Source organism: Anser cygnoides, chromosome 22, assembly GCF_040182565.1.
Source record: "Anser cygnoides isolate HZ-2024a breed goose chromosome 22, Taihu_goose_T2T_genome, whole genome shotgun sequence".
Classification (NCBI taxonomy): Eukaryota; Metazoa; Chordata; class Aves; order Anseriformes; family Anatidae; genus Anser; species Anser cygnoides.
In genome coordinates, this window is record NC_089894.1 from 5,681,547 (window position 1) to 5,700,074 (window position 18,528).

General features: G+C 43.0%; 1 protein-coding gene across 4 annotated transcripts; it reads left to right on the forward strand.

Annotated features, from left to right (window-relative positions):
* Positions 1-11: 11 nt before the first annotated feature.
* DDX42 (DEAD-box helicase 42) lies at positions 12-16,790 on the forward strand. 4 transcript variants are annotated; one of them, XM_013196788.3, is made up of 18 exons: positions 12-144; positions 1,752-1,988; positions 2,670-2,820; positions 3,429-3,490; positions 4,241-4,277; positions 5,747-5,896; positions 6,156-6,260; positions 6,877-6,996; positions 7,463-7,639; positions 8,126-8,254; positions 9,130-9,229; positions 9,920-9,967; positions 10,525-10,622; positions 11,587-11,863; positions 12,491-12,717; positions 14,035-14,145; positions 14,519-14,620; positions 15,301-16,790. In XM_013196788.3, the coding sequence occupies exons 2-18, from the start codon at positions 1,768-1,770 to the stop codon at positions 16,012-16,014; spliced, it is 2,829 nt and encodes a 942-aa protein (XP_013052242.3). In that variant the 5' UTR covers positions 12-144; positions 1,752-1,767; the 3' UTR covers positions 16,015-16,790. The 4 variants fall into 4 exon arrangements, with proteins under 4 accessions (XP_013052242.3, XP_066837629.1, XP_066837630.1 ...); XM_066981528.1 differs by having other exon boundaries at positions 53-178; XM_066981529.1 differs by lacking the exon at positions 12-144 and adding an exon at positions 581-1,273.
* The last annotated feature ends 1,738 nt before the right edge of the window (positions 16,791-18,528 follow it).

Genomic DNA, 18,528 nt, shown 5'->3' on the forward strand with positions numbered 1-18,528 from the left:
TAGGCCCCTCTCTGCCCAAACCCTTCCCTTCTCCCCTCGGCGGCTTCACCTCCGCTACCGCGCATGCCCGGCAGGGCGCGCTGACGTCAGCGCGTCACGCACACACGTCGGCACGTCGCGTCCCGTCTCCACGCCCCCGGCCCGGTAACCGGGGGAGCGGCGGCCGCGGGGCCGGGCGGTGAGCGGGGGGCGGAGGGGTGCGGGGACGGCGGGGGCGGGGGCGGCTCCTGCCCGGCCTCCCCTCACAGGAAGGGGCTGAGGGAGCCGCGGGGCCACCACCCAGCGCCGCTGAGGGAGGCCTCCGCCCGGCCCGGCCCGGCCCTCACAAAGGGCCCGCGGCGGGCGGGAAGCGCCGTGAGGGGGGCCCCGAAGCGCCGTGAGGGGAGCCCCGAGCGCGGGGAAGCCGTGAGGGGGCTCCGAGCCCCGCCGCTGCCTCCCCCCCTCCCAGCGGCCTCAGAGCCTCGCAGGGGCCGTAGGGGCTCGCTCCGCGGCCCGTCACCGCTCCCTGGGCGAATTGACGCGGTTTGGGGGGGTTTTAGGCACAAAAGGGAACAAGGGAACGTTTCTTTTTTGGTCCTGGAGCGGTGGGGGGAAAGGGAGGCCGCTAAGTGTGTGAGGATGGATCCTTAGATGCAGGCGTTGTCACTCAGAGGGATGCCTGCTGTGCTGTCGGCACCAGGGCTGCGAAGTTCCCCCTTTGATCCATTTACTTATACGTTTTGGCCTCGTATCCGTGTCAGGTGTGAAAGCTGCACCGTGTGCCTGTGCAAGAGCAGCGTGTCGCAGCCAGCCTCTGCCACAGAGAACTGAAAAGCACTTCTCCAGAGCCTCCTCATGAGCTCTAGGCTTGAGCCTCACTGAGCAAGCCCCAGGCTGGTAAACGTCCTGCCCAGGGCGCGGCGGCAGTGCTTGCTCTGAGGTTATTTTGAAGTTGTTCCCCTTGCCCGTGAATTCTGATCTCGTTGGAGGGCTCTCGCTGAATGCAGGGATTCCTTCGATAAGTCTTGTAGCCGTTGGGCTGTCAAATTACAAAACACTTGGAAGCAGTGGGGGTCGTGTTCTTTTTGGCAGCCTTAAAAGTATGACTTGACCGTGAAGATGAAATAATTAAATTACTTGGAATGAAAAGTGTAAATCTTAGTATATCAGTTCGGCCTTCATCTAATTTAGAAGGCTGGAATGGAGAACACGTATCGATGGCTAGAGACACTTGCTTGAGGAGAAGAGGGAGCTAACTTTTTGGCAGAAGTGTGTCTTGTCTCACGACAAAGCGGTGAGCCGTGTGCTGCTTTGGGCCTGTTTTTCTAGAAATGTCTGGATTGTAGTGTGGTATTTACAGAGCCATCAAACACTCGGGGATGGGAAACACTGTATGGGCATGCAGAAATATTTACTGAGCTGACTTTTCATCTCTCGTTCCTCCTGCTGTGCCAGGTTCTGACTTCGGGTTTGTTTGTCTCATGTTGTAAAAATGTAAAATGTAAAACAAACAAGACCGTCAACATATGCTTCAGTAGGGTTTGAGGGATGTGATCTATTTTCGAAGACAACGTCTTTGATTTATTCTTTTTCCAAGTTGTGGATTCGCTCGTACTTGCAAATCCGTTTTGGGAAACGGATCAAAATTTTGTGGCTACATTTCCCAAGTCTCTTTGTTATGAGTAAAGGAACCTGCTTTCAGGAAAGATCACTATTGTTTATACCTGCCTAAAGCAGGAAGGGCATTAATTTCTCTGTTCTGGTTTTAACAGGTATATTGAGGGCATCATGAATTGGAATAAAGGTGGACCTGGTACAAAGAGAGGCTTTGGTTTTGGTGGATTTGCCATAACCCCTGGAAAGAAAGAGGAGCCTAAGCTTTCTCAACAGTCTCATAGTGCTTTTGGAACAGCCGGTTCTTCTGCTGCATTTGCAAAATCGGGACCTCCACAGCTGCCTTCTTTCTACAAAATTGGGTCAAAGCGAGCAAATTTTGATGAAGAGAACGCGTAAGTAGAGCTATTTCTTGTGTCTCTCTAGTTCTAGATTGTGGTGTTTTATACTTTTCAAGGTCAGGGGAAGTACCTGTGATGTTTGTGAGGTTCAGTTATTTAGAACAGCCTAATAAATACCCTAAATAAAATACCCTAACACTTCATGATGGTGTAGCAAAACCCTGGTGGCTTTACTGCCATAGTATCAAAAATACTGAGCTGATTGCCTGCAGGAATGCCCAGCCCTGCTCAGGGGTAGATGTTTGGTGTGTCCCTGGACTTATTTACACTTTCTCTGTCTCAGCTCATCACCTATAAAACAAGAATAGCAAAGCTTCCTTGCCTTTAAATACATTTAGAAGACAGTGAGATCCTACAGGAGCTCTTGGAGAGCTCTCTTCCTCCTCTAGCTTTCCTTCTCCCTAAGAACATCCCTCAGCTGAGCCTCAGACCGTTCAGATCTCATGCCCTGGTACGACCGAGACTTTGCATGAGGTGTTTAGTTCAGAGTTGGAGCCAGATAGGATAAATTTGTGTGCCTTTCACAAGGGAAGCATTTTAGCAGCAGGTCCTGTATACGCGCTGACTTTTGTTATCCATCTCTGCATGGGAAACTTGACTCAGCTCGAAAACCGTGAAGGACGGTGTGCTGCTGTAGGCTCCGTCCTGACTGGGCCAATGTTTGTTTCTTTTCAGGTACTTTGAGGACGAAGAGGAAGATAACAGCAATGTCGACTTGCCATACATTCCAGCGGAGAATTCCCCCACTCGCCAGCAGTTTCATTCCAAATCGGCAGACTCTGACAGCGACGATGATCCTCTGGAGGCATTCATGGCTGAAGTGGAGGCAAGACCCGGCTTGTGAAATGTTTGTTAACTTCTGTGGCAGTGCTCCTCTCCGGTCAGGAGCAGCAAATGCCCCTCATGGCTTGGGCAGTTGCATTCGGAATGTCACTTAGCTTTTGATTTTTATTTAAGACAGTATGTTAATTAGAACTTAAATGTGAATTAAATGGGGATGTAGCGGATATACTTTACAGTAGCTCAACTATTTAAGTGTTTTGGGTTTGCCAAGGCAACGCCACAAAGAGCTTTGTGTGTCTCTAAATACTAAGCTAACATTTTGTGTGTTTTTTCACAACCTGAATGGAAATGTTTTAGATTTATCAGGAGCAGTTCCTTAGCTGCAATTCTGTAGTTAGCTGGATTCTATCACAGCATTTGCAAGAAGAATGCAGAGAATATATTTTTTCAACAACACTGCCACAGTTACAATATATAGATTTCAAAGGAATTAGAATTTGTTTGATGCTAATAGGGCATGGAGCAAGAAAAGGCTTAGTCCAGAAATTATCATTGCTGCAAAATGATGGTCTAGTTAGGAACAATTTTTCCTTTCCACATTTTATCATCTTGTTATGTTTTCTAACGTGCCACAATTTTATGACCTGCTAGGATCAAGCTGCTCGAGACATGAAGCGACTTGAAGATAAAGACAAGGAAAAAAAGAATGCTAAGTAAGTTCTCTCTTGTAATTCCCATTCCTACCTGTGTCCTGTATGGTGCTAAGAAAATTCCGATGTATTTTGTTGATGTTCATTGTTCTGTAGATAATATGAAACAGTGCTGCTGCACCTGTAGTACTGGAGATACTGGAGGCTTTTCCAAACTTGAACTAGGTTTTAAGACATTCCCTGTAAAGCTGACACATTAGGTAGTGGGTGATAATTGGGATTACTAAATTTGGAGTTCAAGCAATTTACATTTTTGCAGCTTGTCTGTCTGTTTTGACCAAGGGAAATAATTGTGCTTCTTGATATAAGTGTCAGAAACATTGATAGAACTTGCATTGCATTGCATGGGGTTGATCAGATTATACATGGTCCTGAAACAGAACACCGGATCCAAATGACCACCTGGGGAAGTCCTGAACTGGATTTGCACTTCCTGGCTCATATTGCTCTTCACTTATGGGACATCTGGTAGCATCGAGAGCTTAGACCAGGATGATCTTTGATGTGGCTTCTACTGGGAAGACGGAATCCTAATCTTTCAGTCTCATTAATAGAAGTAAAATGAAGTCTTTGCAGGGTCGCTGTTATGGTTGGCACCAAATAAGAAAAATCCATGGGTTGGGATTATGAATGTTACTGAGTTGTTAGCGTTGTATCTTCCACAAAGTATCAGCACTAATCAAATCAAAGTGTGGAGCTGAGTATGTGGAACACTTGCAGGGAAGTTTTTTTTTTCTCCGCTTGTTTTTCCAGGGGTATTCGAGATGACATTGAAGAGGAAGATGACCAAGTGAGTTCTTATGCAGTCTTTCTATCTTCTTTTTTTGTTTTTTATCTTCCCTCCCCAAATACGTAACTACTAGGTACAAATAAAACTCCAGTGTCATGCACAGTACCCGGACAATTCAGCAGGAAGCTCTAGAGGTTACCCTGCTGTCTCCACCCTTCTAAGTGTTTCACCAAAAGAAAAAAAGAAAAGAATATTAGGAGACAATTTCTTTCTTTTTTTACCCTGTTTGAGACGATTTTTTTTGTCAATTTGAATTTCAACTTCCTGTACTACAGGTTTTTCAGTATCTGAGGGTCTCATTAAATTTGAGATTAACTGAAGCAACTAATATGGAACACCACTGAGAGGCTGTTGAAATTTCACTGCAAATAGCCTCCGCAGTTTGTCTGCTAAGGGCAAGAATCTGGCTTTTTGCTCTTAGTTTTCAGAGGAACTCCAGGTCTGACTGAGGATTGTAGGCATCGCCATAATGGAATATTAAGCAAAGAGGAAAGGCTTAATTTCAAAATGTCTCTCTACCAGATTACAATTAAGAATTATCGTGGTACTTGTAGTAAAGCAGAGCATGGAAAGGTTCTCTGGCCTGTAGGGCTTTGCTTCCAGTTTGGGGAGTGTAGCCATGCTAAAGTCTGAGCACAGCTAACTTACGCTTGCAGACAGTTGTTCAGAAAGTATATTGCATGCATATCTAAATGACTGAGCAATAATTGGCCATGTGAATGGAAAAAAAACAGATGGGTATACACATTTCTTTGTAATTGAACCTTGCTTTAAAAATCTTGTCTTAAATCTTTGCTTAAAAATCAATTGAGACTGGTGTTTCTGCATGAGAATGTCGTGATGTGCCAGTGAGACCTAAATGGGATTCTGTGAGATGCATACTTCCTTGTGAGCTGTAAGGATAGCATGTGACAGTGATTTCTAACTTGGGCTTGTGTTGAAAGACTCTTGAAATAGTTTCTTTCCCATTTGCTGTTGACTTTTCATTTCTTGAGTGTAGTTAGAAGTGGAGAAACTATCTTTGGCATAGTTTGTTTAACAAAAAAAGAACAGCATATGCTTAGTAACATTGTGTTCTGTGTTTAAAAACCTGCAGTGTTTGTATTGTGTTTGTGTGGAAATAAGAATAGAATTTTATATTGTTAAAGCATTACAAGTCTTGATGGAAGGATTTCTTAAGCAGATCTGTAAGAGGAAAAGTTTGTGTTCGTTGTTTTTTTTTTTTTAAAAAAAAAAAAAGCATTTGTGGTCTACCTGAACATTGTAGTTGTTTTCTTTTTGTCTTCTTACTGTCCTTTCTCTGGGCATAACTGTTGGTATTTGTTAGAAGAACCAGTTCTAGTGAACATTCTGTTTCTCAATGCTGTGTGTGAAAGCAAACCACCACCTAGCTTTGTACATCATTAAACAAATGTGGTACTATTTTTGCATCCTATTGTATGCAATTTTACTGATATGTTTTGCTGCAGGAAGCTTATTTTCGCTACATGGCTGAAAACCCTACTGCTGGTGTGGTACAAGAGGAGGAAGAGGATAACCTCGAGTATGACAGTGATGGGAACCCAATTGCACCGTCCAAAAAAATCATTGATCCCCTTCCACCTATTGACCATTCAGAGGTAGGAAGCTTATTCTGTTCTATTCTTTCTGAGGGACTGTACAAAGCAGGAGCTAGGAAGTAGACTGAAATATGCTTCCTTCCCTATGAATCAGTGTTGTAATATTTCACTGCTGTGCCACTTGAGTCATACTGAAGATCCTTAAAATTGCTCCCTATTAAGTTAACGTTATCACAGACAGCTAAGAACTAATTTCTAAGAAATTAGATGTACAGAGAGAATCTTAAGTCTTGGACTAACTGAGTAATTACCCTTGCAGATTGAATATCCACCTTTTGAGAAAAATTTCTATGATGAGCATGAGGAGATCACCAGTCTCACCCCGCAGCAAGTGGTGGAGTTACGTCATAAGCTAAATCTCCGGGTAAGCAGGTCACAGAACTATCTTCGTTGTATTTTTTTTTCTCTCATTCTTTTTAACTGCCTTAGTAGTTTTAATGAAGATTTTGACAGGGAATTCCATGTTTTGAATACCAAGCCTCTTGGACACCTTCAATGACTTTGGTTTAAAGGAGGTTGATTTTCCTCAGCAGTTTTTGAAAGTCATCTCTGGGCTTTTCAAATTGGGCACCCAAAATTGCCAGTTGTATAGTTGCAATTGTACTAAAGAACCACAGAGCTAAGAATTGAAACTGGAAATCCTATATGCAAGAATTATTTTTTTTGCCATTTGAGACATGTTAGCGTGGTGACTTCCTGTGAAGGGAACTATTTGGAGGAGGAAGGAGATAAATTTTACAAGGAAGTAGGTACGATTTTTAGTAGCTTGTGTTGATTGACAACTTATGTAATTTTTTTATATCTGAAAGACCTAGTTACACAGCACATATGGAGTTTGCACTGAGTTATACTTAGGTCTGTTTAAAAAAAAAAAAAGGCAGTTTTCTGAGGTAGAAATAGCTTTGTTCATTTTTTTTTATAGATTTCTTTGGTTTTCTCTTACTGCTTTCCATGAACAAAGATATGTTTTTATTTCTAAGGTCTCCGGTGCTGCTCCTCCAAGACCTGGCAGTAGCTTTGCTCATTTTGGATTTGATGAGCAACTTATGCATCAAATTAGGAAATCTGAGTATACCCAGCCCACTCCTATACAGTGCCAGGTGAGTGTTGTTACTCTCTTACATCTAAATGCAGCTAACAGAATGCATGCAAAGGTCCCTGGTGCGTATGAGGGTGTATACAATTCTAGTTTCCTATATAGAGCTGTCACAGAGAAGAATAATTTGGATTTTTGTAGGTAAATAGCTTTGTTATTTTTCTTGGGTTTAGCATTCTTACAGCTGGACAGGATGCATTTATGGCCATGTAAATATATCCTGGGGATGTTGTACTGTGCCCAAACACCGACTTCATATAGAACACTAACATAATACTGCAATTACTTCCAGCCCTTAAACCAAACTAACTCAAATCTGACTTGGCAATAAAACTGTGTATGTATCTACGTATGCTGCTCTGAGTCCGCTGCAGCATGTCTTCCATTTTTATCTGGGTTTTCATTTAATATCTAGGACAGTAACATGCTAAGTTGGGCATAATATGGGTTTAGAATCTCCTTATTTTTAGGGCGTTCCAGTTGCACTAAGTGGCAGAGATATGATTGGGATAGCTAAGACTGGAAGTGGAAAAACAGCAGCCTTCATCTGGCCGATGTTGATTCACATCATGGATCAAAAGGAGCTTGAACCAGGGGACGGTCCCATTGCAGTGATTGTATGCCCAACCAGAGAGCTTTGCCAACAGGTAGGTGTCTAGAAAATATGTGTACCATACAGTGTTCCTACAGAAGGAGGCAAAATTCTGTGCAGAAGTTGCCAGAGAACCTCAGTAACCTATTTGAAAAAATTACTCTGCACCTGCCTCCATTGTAAGCTCACAATCCTCACACTAATTTTAGTCTAAGGATCATGACAAACTTTAAATTGTTACTTTTACACAGTTCTCCCATGTTATTCTTAAGTATTGGGAGTACTGTGGATACATTGCCACAAATTGTATGTATAAAACAATAGCTTAAATTGCAGTTGAATGCCTAAATAGCTTTCCCAGATAAGTGAATGGAAGTTATCCGCAAGTATTGGAGCATTCAGTCCTGAGGATTTCTGAATAATTTAATTAAGCTGATAACTGAAAATTGGATTTCAGGAGCTGGGCTCCATTGCCAAGGTAAGAGTATCTTCTCAGATCCTTCTAACCTGAACTGAGATGTGTTCTGTTTAAAATTCTCAGATCCATTCTGAATGTAAGCGCTTTGGTAAGGCGTATAATCTGCGCTCCGTAGCTGTGTATGGAGGAGGAAGCATGTGGGAACAAGCCAAAGCCCTCCAGGAGGGGGCAGAGATAGTTGTTTGTACACCGGTAAGTACCTGTCTGCACACAGTACGTGTTTTGTTGTGTAACTGAAGCTGAGACAAATCTCTCAGTATCATTGGTGATGTAGATTTTGTTCTCTGATCACTGAAATCCAGGTTCTTCGCAGGTTATCAGATGTTAAAGACAAATAAACTGGGATTATTCCTGTCTCAAGAGAAATTGAAAGAGATTAGGTATGATCTTCCAACAGAAGACATAGTAGCAAGCAAGACCTGCTTGAATCAGTGTCAGTTGTGTGCAACACCAGCTTCTGATTGCTGAGTCTTAAATTTGTGAGGAAAATTCCCAGAATGTCTTGAACTTGAGTGACATCTTCCTGAATCAGTGTAGAGCCTGTAGCAGTTACATTGAAGGGCTGAGACATCGACTGGGTGTTGATGCGGAGCCAGTGATTTAAATGAGCGCTATTCTCAACTGATTTTTGCTTACTGTAAAACCTAGTTACAAATTTGGGCAAAACTGAGTAAGTAATGGTTGGAGGAAGTTTTATTGTGGGTATTTATTGCGGGTACTGGGCAAAAAAAGCAAAGCGTGAAGATCTCCTGCACCAACAATTTTGGAATTAAATAGTTCACAGTTAAAGTTAAGTCAGGATGAAGAATGGGCAATTTTAGGGTCTCAGCACTGTTTATCCTTCAAAAACTAGTCATAAAATTCATCTTGTCAAGTATACTTCATGAGGGATTTAGGAATCTGTTTCTATGACTTGAATATTAACACTTATTTCCAGACTGAAGCCCTGACGTGTTTTTGTTCTATGTCTCTGGTAAGTGAGGATAAAAAGCAGCTAGGTGATTGAAGGTTGTATATAATTTTTTTTAAATATGCTTTAAAAAAATGGCTTTTTTTTTTCTCCACAGGGTCGTTTGATTGACCATGTGAAAAAGAAAGCTACAAACCTTCAAAGAGTCACTTACCTTGTGTTTGATGAAGCAGACAGAATGTTTGATATGGGTTTTGGTACGTACTGACCAAAGGTCACCGTTTTGGAAAGCGGCAGTGTGTGATTCCCAGCTTAATATGACTGTTTATAGCTCCAGTAGCTTCCTATACTTAATACATTATGGAAGTGTTTTCTATACAAAGCTCATATTTAAAGGTCTATTATCTGTTGGTATAAAGAGATTAGCAAAGCCCTGTTGATGAACGAATTCCCAAAAGCCTGATTTTCATCTTAGAATAACTTTTGGGCAAGTCACTTCTGTGCTTTGATTCTGTGTGTACAAACTAGTGGTGTTAGAAGAACTTTCTGCTTTTTTGGATCAGGTTTAGTCATTCGGATCTATATGACTTTGAATATGTGCCCAGGAATCATGGGACACGGTAAAAATTTGGCAGTGCTATGATACCCCAATGTGAGAGACACTTGTGAGATGTACAGAGTGTGCACAGATTCAGCTAGGATCTTTGCTTAAAGGAACTTTTGATGAAGTTCAAGGAACCTTAAGAAAGTTCCGTAAGGAAATTTGAATGAACTTCCGTTGTGCAGCAAAGAGCACCAGGAAGTCCCAGTAAAATTAAATATCAAGGGAGAGGCACTCATTCCTTCTGTGGTTATTTGTTAAATAAAGCAGTCCAGTTGTGTTTCTGAGTTAGTCCACTACCTAATGAGCATACAGCGTTGATTAGAGCATTTTCTCTCTCTTCCAGAATATCAGGTCAGATCAATTGCAAGCCACGTACGTCCTGACAGACAGAGTAAGTATAAGCAAGTTTCAAAATACAGTGCTGGGAGATGAAGGAGGCTGTATGGTGGGCTGCCAGTTAAGAATCTGGAGCAGAGCTTGGATTTCTTGTTCTTGACACAGCCGTGCAGTGAGACTTCCGCAGGACTCCGGTGGCATTATTCTCTGTGGGGGCTGGTGGGAGGGATTGCTTGTGAAGTGTGAGCATTTAACCAGGCTGTTCATCACTCTGTAATCCCTCCACAGACTTTACTCAGAGAAAAAATGATTAGCTGAATTAATATTCATATGCTTTGAGACTCTGTGTTCTAAAGTGGCAGAAACGAAGGCTCACAGCAGTGCCACCTATTATTCATATCCTATTTCAAATACCATGAAACGTATTTCTACTTTGAGATATTTTAATAGTCACTGTGATTGATAATTTTCGTTAGAACCGCTGAAACAGACTGTAGCTTTAGATCCCTGACATACAGTACAGTCGTACAGGTTCACAATACCTGTGCAGTGTTCTCATAATTCTGAAAAAAGATTTTTCATGAAGCTCAAATACTGTTTTTTTTCTTTCAGCCCTCTTGTTCAGTGCCACTTTCCGTAAAAAGATTGAGAAATTGGCCCGAGATATTCTGATTGACCCAATTCGAGTTGTGCAGGGAGACATTGGAGAGGTAATTCTGCCTTACTTCTGATACAGTCATAGAAATGAATCATTCTGTTGTCTGAAATTTGTGTTAAACTGCAGTATTCATCACATATATTTAAGAGTAAATATCTTGTGTTTAAAAAAAATAGTTTTGTGATTTTGTTTTTGTTTTATTTTATTTTATTCAGCTTTCTGCCAGGAAATAATCTTGTAGTGATGGGAGGGTTTCATCTAGGAGTGAAACAACATTTAAGGCAGTGATTGATTTGTTTATTAGGCTGAATTAATAGGTGTATCCTTTTGCTTTGTCTCAAAAATATAAATAGGGCGATTACAGCTTTTGCAATGGAGGATTTGCAACTTAGGCCGTAATGCCTCTCAGCTGGTTTATGTGGGAATGTTGATCTGTACTTGCTTGACAGTAGCAGGTGAACTATCAGCACGCTTTGGTAATAAGTCAATGAAGTGGGCAGATGTACGCTTGCTGTGAAGAAACTTTGCACAGAATATATGCAAACTGTTGAGAAGTTTCACAAACTGCCTTCAGAACATTCTTCTTTCAGCCAGTTCCCTGCATTTTTGGTTTTTTTAATCAGGATTGTGAGGTATCCCTTCATAACAAAAAATGAACGGCTACCTGCGGCCTTGCCTTTCTAGGAGGCTCGTTCTTCTAAACTTTGCTTAAGGAAAAAAGCAGCTGTCCTTGCTCAGTCAGTTTCTGTTTGTGTCAAAGTCTGCAGTTTGCCTCTCAGATTTATCAGAGAGTAGCTCGCTTAACCCCTGCCTTTTCTGTGTAGTGAAGATAAAGCGGTCAGCAATTAGTCAAGCAGGGGATAACTGAAACCTCATTCAGAGGAGGATGTCAGTCCCCTGCTTCTGTACATTTTGTTCTCACACTTAGTTTAAATTCCTGATTTTATTCTGCTGTGTTTGTTTGCAATAGTGCCTTTTGTGTACTGCATTGTGGCTTGTCTTATTTCTCTCCTCAGGCAAATGAAGATGTTACTCAAATTGTGGAGATTTTCCCTTCTGGCCCTAGCAAATGGAACTGGCTGACTCGACGCCTTGTGGAGTTTACATCTTCTGGGAGCGTTCTCCTGTTCGTCACCAAGAAGGCAAATGCAGAAGAGCTGGCTAATAACCTCAAGCAGGAGGATCATAATTTAGGGCTGCTTCATGGTGACATGGACCAGAGTGAGAGGAATAAAGTCATTTCAGAATTTAAGAAAAAAGGGATCCCGATACTGGTAGCTACTGATGTAGCAGGTATGTGGCTTTTTAAGAAAGAGCAGCTCGTACAAGTTGTGGATATCAGCAGAAAGGTTAATGCCCTTCAGTGGAAAGCAACAAAGTTGGCTTCTACACCTGCTGGACACAGTTTTCCAGATGTTTTTCAGAAGTAGTGTTAGCAAAGGATTACATTGTTAAAGTCTTATAGTGATATTTGAGTTACAGTGACAGGTATATTATTTAATATACAAAAAGAAAATAAGCTGTTTCTTAAGGATGTAGTTGCTATTCATCAGTCAGCTGACAAATTATGCATGCTTATATGAGGAGGAGATGGATGCACTTGAAGCCTTCTCTAGAAAACCTTTCATACCCAGATGTTTAGCTGAACAAAGCATGGATTTCAATGTATATTTCTCACTGGAAATGAAAGCCATTTGAAGAGAGATCTTCCATCTCCAGTGCTGTGAACTTGGAGATGAGCGATATTGCTGTACCTAAGATAGCAAAGAGTCGTAGCGTATGAAGGGTGTCTTAACAGGGATCTTTTCCTGTGAAAACTCCTTTCCTATGCTGGAGCAGAATGATGTGCTGGTATGAATGGGATTGCTTTGAGTTCCTTCAGGCCAATCACACTCACCACTGTATCGCTCTTTGTTACAGCTCGTGGGTTAGATATTCCTTCCATTAAGACTGTGATCAATTACGATGTGGCTCGGGACATAGACACGCACACCCACAGAATTGGTCGCACTGGCAGAGCAGGCGAGAAGGGAGTTGCCTACACTCTGTTGACTCCCAAAGACAGTAATTTCGCGGGTGATCTCGTCCGAAATCTGGAAGGTGCTAATCAACATGTTTCCAAAGAGCTGCTGGATCTAGCAATGCAGGTACAAAGCAAAACTTTTTGAGTAGAGGAAGGTTACTTCCATGAGTAGCACAGTGAGCAAATAAGGAGTTCAGAGTCTTGTTTCTGGCTCCATCATATATTCTCAGTGACCTTTTGGGAACCTGTATTGTTTTTAAGTAGGCTTTCTAGTGCTTTTTTGTTATGGCCTTTGAAAGAATGCAGAAGACATGATGATTTTGGACTGCCACATGTAATCTACTCAGGAGTAAAACATTGCCTAGGAAATTAGGAACTATAACCTGTCTGATGTCAGCAGAGCACTCCAACTCTGGTATCTCCTTACCATCAGATTTTTGATACGCATTAATAGCAGGTACCTAGAAGATGCAGCTTAGTTGTAAGCTGAACTAGAAGCTGATTACAGGAACTTTCACTTTGTGAACTGGTTGTGGCTTGATCGTTTTACCTGCTTGGCAGTGCTGTCTGGCAGGCTTACTATATATAGGTCTGATGGATTGCTCAAACAATTGTGTTTATGCCGCTGTACTTGTCAGCTCGTTAGGTTCTTGTCTTTTGCTGCCCTTGTAGCTGCAAAGGAGCAAAGGCTTTTTGGTAATTTCCAATTTCAGGTATGGATTAGCATGCTTGTGACTTCACCCAGCAGCTTAGACACTAGCTGTTAGAAGTAAATAGTTTTTCTGGTGTACAGAGGCAGCATTTTCACAAGTGACAGAGTTTGTGAGGCACAGCTCCAAGGCTGTGTATGAGAGGAGAGAACAGAAGCTGCATGGCTTGGCTTACTGGCTTCTTCAGGTTTGAACAACCTACAGGATATAAGGAGAGGTGCAGCTAAACGTTACTTAAAAACCTAGTAACAGGAGGTCTGTTTGGACTGCCCTTTCCTAGCCACTGCTCGTTGCAGTAAGTTTTGCTGACAGAACTTCATTTCTTCTTAGCCAGGCAATGGACTAAATCAATAAAACCCAAACATGAGCAAATTCAGAGCTCTCGAGCGAATGGCATTACAGATTGCACTTATTCCTGGGTTTATTAGAATACAACGCCCCAAAACGTTAGTATGTATGAGAGCTCAGGACATAAAATCAGTTATGATAAGGAGCATTTGTAGGAAAAGCTTCAGACCCACATGACAGGACTGTCTCCAAGTTAATTATAAAGCAGCGTAGTCTGATGTGTCCCGTCCCCTTGCAACGGCTGTGTTGTGGATTGGGAGACTGTTTTTGTTTTGTTTTGTTTTTTGAAATGAGCAAAATCCTTCTTTTCTGAGTCTCATTACCAGTGTTTACCAGTCTTCTCATTCCCTGTGTTGAAAAGCATTTGGTTTTCTTTTGTACAGAACCCATGGTTCCGGAAATCCCGTTTCAAAGGAGGAAAAGGCAAGAAGCTGAATATTGGTGGTGGTGGCTTAGGATATCGTGAGCGTCCTGGTCTGGGATCAGAAAGTTCTGTAAGTAGAGATGCTGAAGAAGTTCTTTACAGGTTCTTGGAACTTTTAAACTCAGGATTGACCAGCTTGTGGCTTGCTTTTTTTTTTTTTTTTGCAAGCTATCTGATTTCACCTTGGTTGCACCTCGGTTTTGCTTGTACTGTAGGGAGCTGGGAAATGTGGTTATACTGATGAATAGTGAGTTGCTTAGAGCTCCTGCACCTTTACCTTTCTGTCATCCTCAAGATCATGAGCCAAACTGTGCTACTGTTTGGTGCTCCCGGAGGTTTGTGGTCCTTAGTGGGCATTTTCCCTGAGTGCAGAGTGAAGATAGGTTTGGAGAAGTGTCTGAGTTGTATAAATCTCTCCAGTTGTCCTTTGTCTTTCTGCTTAGGACCGTGGAAACAACAACAGTGTGATGAGCAACTATGAAGCGTATAAGCCATCCTCTGGGGCAATGGGCGACAGACTTACAGCAATGAAAGCAGCTTTTCAGGTTGGTTCAGTCCCTTGTATCCCAAGTTCCAACTCAGGCACTTGTATCCCAAGTTCTACCTCAAGAGAAAAGGAAATAACATGGAAAAATTTTACTACTGATGGTTCAAAATGTTTTTTATTTCCTCCCTCAAGAGTGCAGAAACCCTGCTGACTTCAGGGAAGTTAAGTTTGGTAGTTGCAGCCATGTCTTATCCAACTGGGGCACTCAATGTTGCAGTCCAAAGTGGAAGAATAGCATGCAGGCTGGACTGAACATAGCTGCACAACATGAATGTGCCAAACTTATTTTGTTTTCTGCTGCCTATTTGCTCTTTTTCCCGTTTGGATTCTGCTCCTAGGCTTGATCCTACTTAAGTTGCTTAGCAGCAATAGTGTAATTGCAGACAAAAGAAGCAGGGAACAGAGACACCCTTTCTTTTGAGTGTGAAAATAAACCCCACAGTATAGGAGTTTCGTTGTTTCTGTGGTCTGGTAGCAGATGTCCGTTACTAATTCTGTGTTCATAAGCACGGCAGGAATGTAATCGCTCCAAGACTGACTTTTTATAGGAACCCTTTTTACTAGGGGTTCCCCAGAGTTCAAGACAGGCTTGTGTATGCATGATGACTGTGTGTTTTGTGGTGCAGTGTAGAGGCAAACGTGCTCTCTTTTTTTTTTTCTTTCCATCTCTCCTGGCAGTCTCAGTATAAGAGCCACTTTGTTGCTGCAAGCTTAAATAACCAAAAGACTGGAAGCTCTGCTGCGGGTGCTAGTGGCTGGACTAGTGCTGGGAGCTTGAACTCAGTACCAACAAGTTCAGCGCAGCAAAATTCTGCAAATCCTGACAGCCCGATTGCAGCTGCCGCAGCAGCAAAGGGTGTTCCAGGTTTCACCAGCACCGGGAATCTGAGCAGCGTTCCCACCTTCCCAAGCGTCGGAGTACAGGGCTACAACAACACCACGACTGCCAGCACTAATAATCGAGAAGGCGTCGGCAGCACCAGCACCGGCGTCGCTCCTGGTGGTGGTGGCGGCGGCGGTGGCATCGTCAGAGAACGATACAACGACAACAGGAACAGTCGGCACAATGAGGTCCCGCGCCGGGGAGAGGGCGGTGGCGGTCGCTACAACGACGTGCAGCGCCACGGGGAAGGAGGTGGCCGCCACAGTGACGCTTACCGGCACGGAGAGGGCCGGCACAGCGACAACCATCGCCACGGTGAAAGCCGGCATTTCGCTGACGTGAGCAGTGGCAATCGCAATAATGGTGAGAGCAGGAATATCAGCGAGGGTAGGAACAACGAGAACAGGAATGGCGAGAACAGGAAGGATGCCAACAGCCGGGACAACAAGACAGATGGTTTTGCTGTCCCAGAGCCCCCAAAACGTAAGAAGAGTCGATGGGACAGTTAAAGGCTGGTGCTTCACAGCCTGGTGGAATCTGTGCAGGTAGTGTTGTCTTTTTCCAGAGGATTTCTTGGGTTTTTTGGTAACTGGTTGTTGAGCAGCTGGGGGAGGAGAAGGAAACCATGTGAACTCCTCGTGGAAGTCTGCACCGGTACATCTGCGGACAGATTCAATCTAATGATGTGTACATGCAATGCTTAGTCAAAGAGAAATCATTTTGATAAAGCTCCCTGGGTTCTGCTTTTAAACATTCAGTGCTCAAGTGACTCTGCTGGATTTAAACAGATCTTCTTGACAAGAAAGAAGCTGTTTCATGTCCTTGGAACATTAAGAAACTGTTGAAGGTAGTCTTTTCTTAACCAGCATTCACACTTACAAAAAAAAAAAAAACACAACAAAAAGTTCATCTGGAGATGCTCAGGACCCACCTGTTTAACTTTAACCTTTCAGCAATTTGTTCGGTATGGTGAGTTCTTCTCCAGTCTCTTCTTTTCCCATATTCTTCTATCCCCAAATAATGTGGCCTCCAGATTGGCCCGTCTGTCTCTCCCCATCAATTAAGAATGTATTAATTTACATTGCTGAAGGGGGGACGGAGCAAGTTGATTTTTCTTTAATTTCTTACGAAGCTGTTCAAGGGATCCTTCTCCAGCCCAGTTAACCACGACGTCACACATAGTGAAGGATGAACTCCCTGGTTTTTTTTTTGTGGTCAGTACACCAATCCTATTGCCCCAGGTATTTTTCTTTTCTTGTAAAAAAAAAAAAAAAAAAAAAAACAACAACACAAAACTCTTCTTTCTTAATAACCTTCATTTTGGTGGAAGCCTGCATAGCAAACGTGTCTCTCTGCTGTGCCTATGCACCCTCTGTTGTGAGAGGGCTGAGTGCTTTCTTCAAAGTAAAAACAAAAAAGGGAAACAAAATGTAGATATGCCACAGCAATCAAAGGCTGGCACCTCCCCCTCACGAAGTGAAGCTAAATGAAGAGGCTTCATTCAGAAATTCAGGGACCTGCTGCTCAGAAGCCTTTAGGGAGAACCTGAAAAGCAATTGAAGGAGTGGAACAGCTCAAATATCGCCCCATATTGGACACATGTAGTTAAAACTGTAAAATCTTGCTTGACTGTTTTTAACTCATTGTGTGTATTACCTGTTTTTTAACTTTTTTTTTTTTTTGCACCGTAAAGGTAAGGAAGAACTCTTTTGTTGAAACATGTCAGCACCCACCTCTGTCTTGTTTCTACTGAGAGAAGTATCAGAAACTGTCAGTTTTTTGTGACATTGTGATGTTTTCTTTATCAGCTGTGCATTTACTTTCTGCTTGCTCTAGTAAATGTTTTATTACTGGGACAAAATATCTAGCACGTGCTTTTTGTTCTCCACTTCTTCCTTTGGCTGTTCTGGCATGTGGATAGCGATTTGTCTGGCTGGAGATCTGACTGCATCCCTTTCTTTGAACAGAAGTTTTGGATTGTAGTTTAGAAAATAATTCCTGTGGTTTTTCTCAGCATCGTTCACAGTTTTGAAAACCATATTTTAGCTTCAGAGCCTACCGGGGAATAGATTTCTCTCCATTTTACAAGCGTGGAAGTGTGCAGTCCAGGACACATTGCTTCTCCCAGCCTTTCATGGAGTCATTGTAGAGCTGGAAGGGGAACTCGGGCACAGTCCTGTCATCTGACTTGCACATGTCCTGGTTTCCGTGAAGACAGCAATTTGATTATTTGGGCCCCCTCGCTGTCTAGCTCTAATAGAGGCTTTAGAATGGTTTCCACTTGAATTACCTAATCGCAGTCCAGGCAGAAACCTCTTTGCACTGGTTTGAGCTCTGCAAAACTGAAGACTTCAGCATATTTAGTATTAAGATGAGGATGATGCCTTGTTCTAGGGCAGATGCGACAGGGGGTTAGGAGCCACTGCTGGGTTCCTTTTTCCTTATCACACGTAGTGTTTATCACTCAGCATAATTAAAGGTTTGAGTTTTGAAACCAAAAAATAGCTTGGTGGTCTGAAGGTGCCCTCTGCTCCCTCCCTGTCTTGGTCTCAGGTCGCTGCCACGGGGAACTGGCCTGTATGTGGCATACGCGTGGGTTTCTCCCCTTCTTTTTAATGAGTCCCTCTGCTGTTCTGATAGGATTATTGAAATTCCTCACCCCTCTCTCAGCTACCAGGAGCCTCTGGAGAATTGAGAGAGTAAATATTGATCGGTGACAGAGCGCTATAAATGTCAGTTCGCAGGTCCCCGTTAGGTACATACGGGGGCTGATTCCTTTTCCACAGAACAAGGTGGCAGTGTGAGCTGCATGCCAACTACCCTGAAAGAGAACCTCTCTCTCCTTGCAGGGGCTGGCTGTGCTTTCTTCTGAACAGACGGGAGCACAACTCAGCTGAGCAAATCAATTGCGGGAAGCTCAGGTTTGGGAAGTACAGCCCTGCTCCTGCCTCTGCTCGAGCATCGGTCGCCCCCTCTGCCTCTCGTCCCCCAGAGTGGGGCACTTGCTTTCTTGGCTGGGGGTG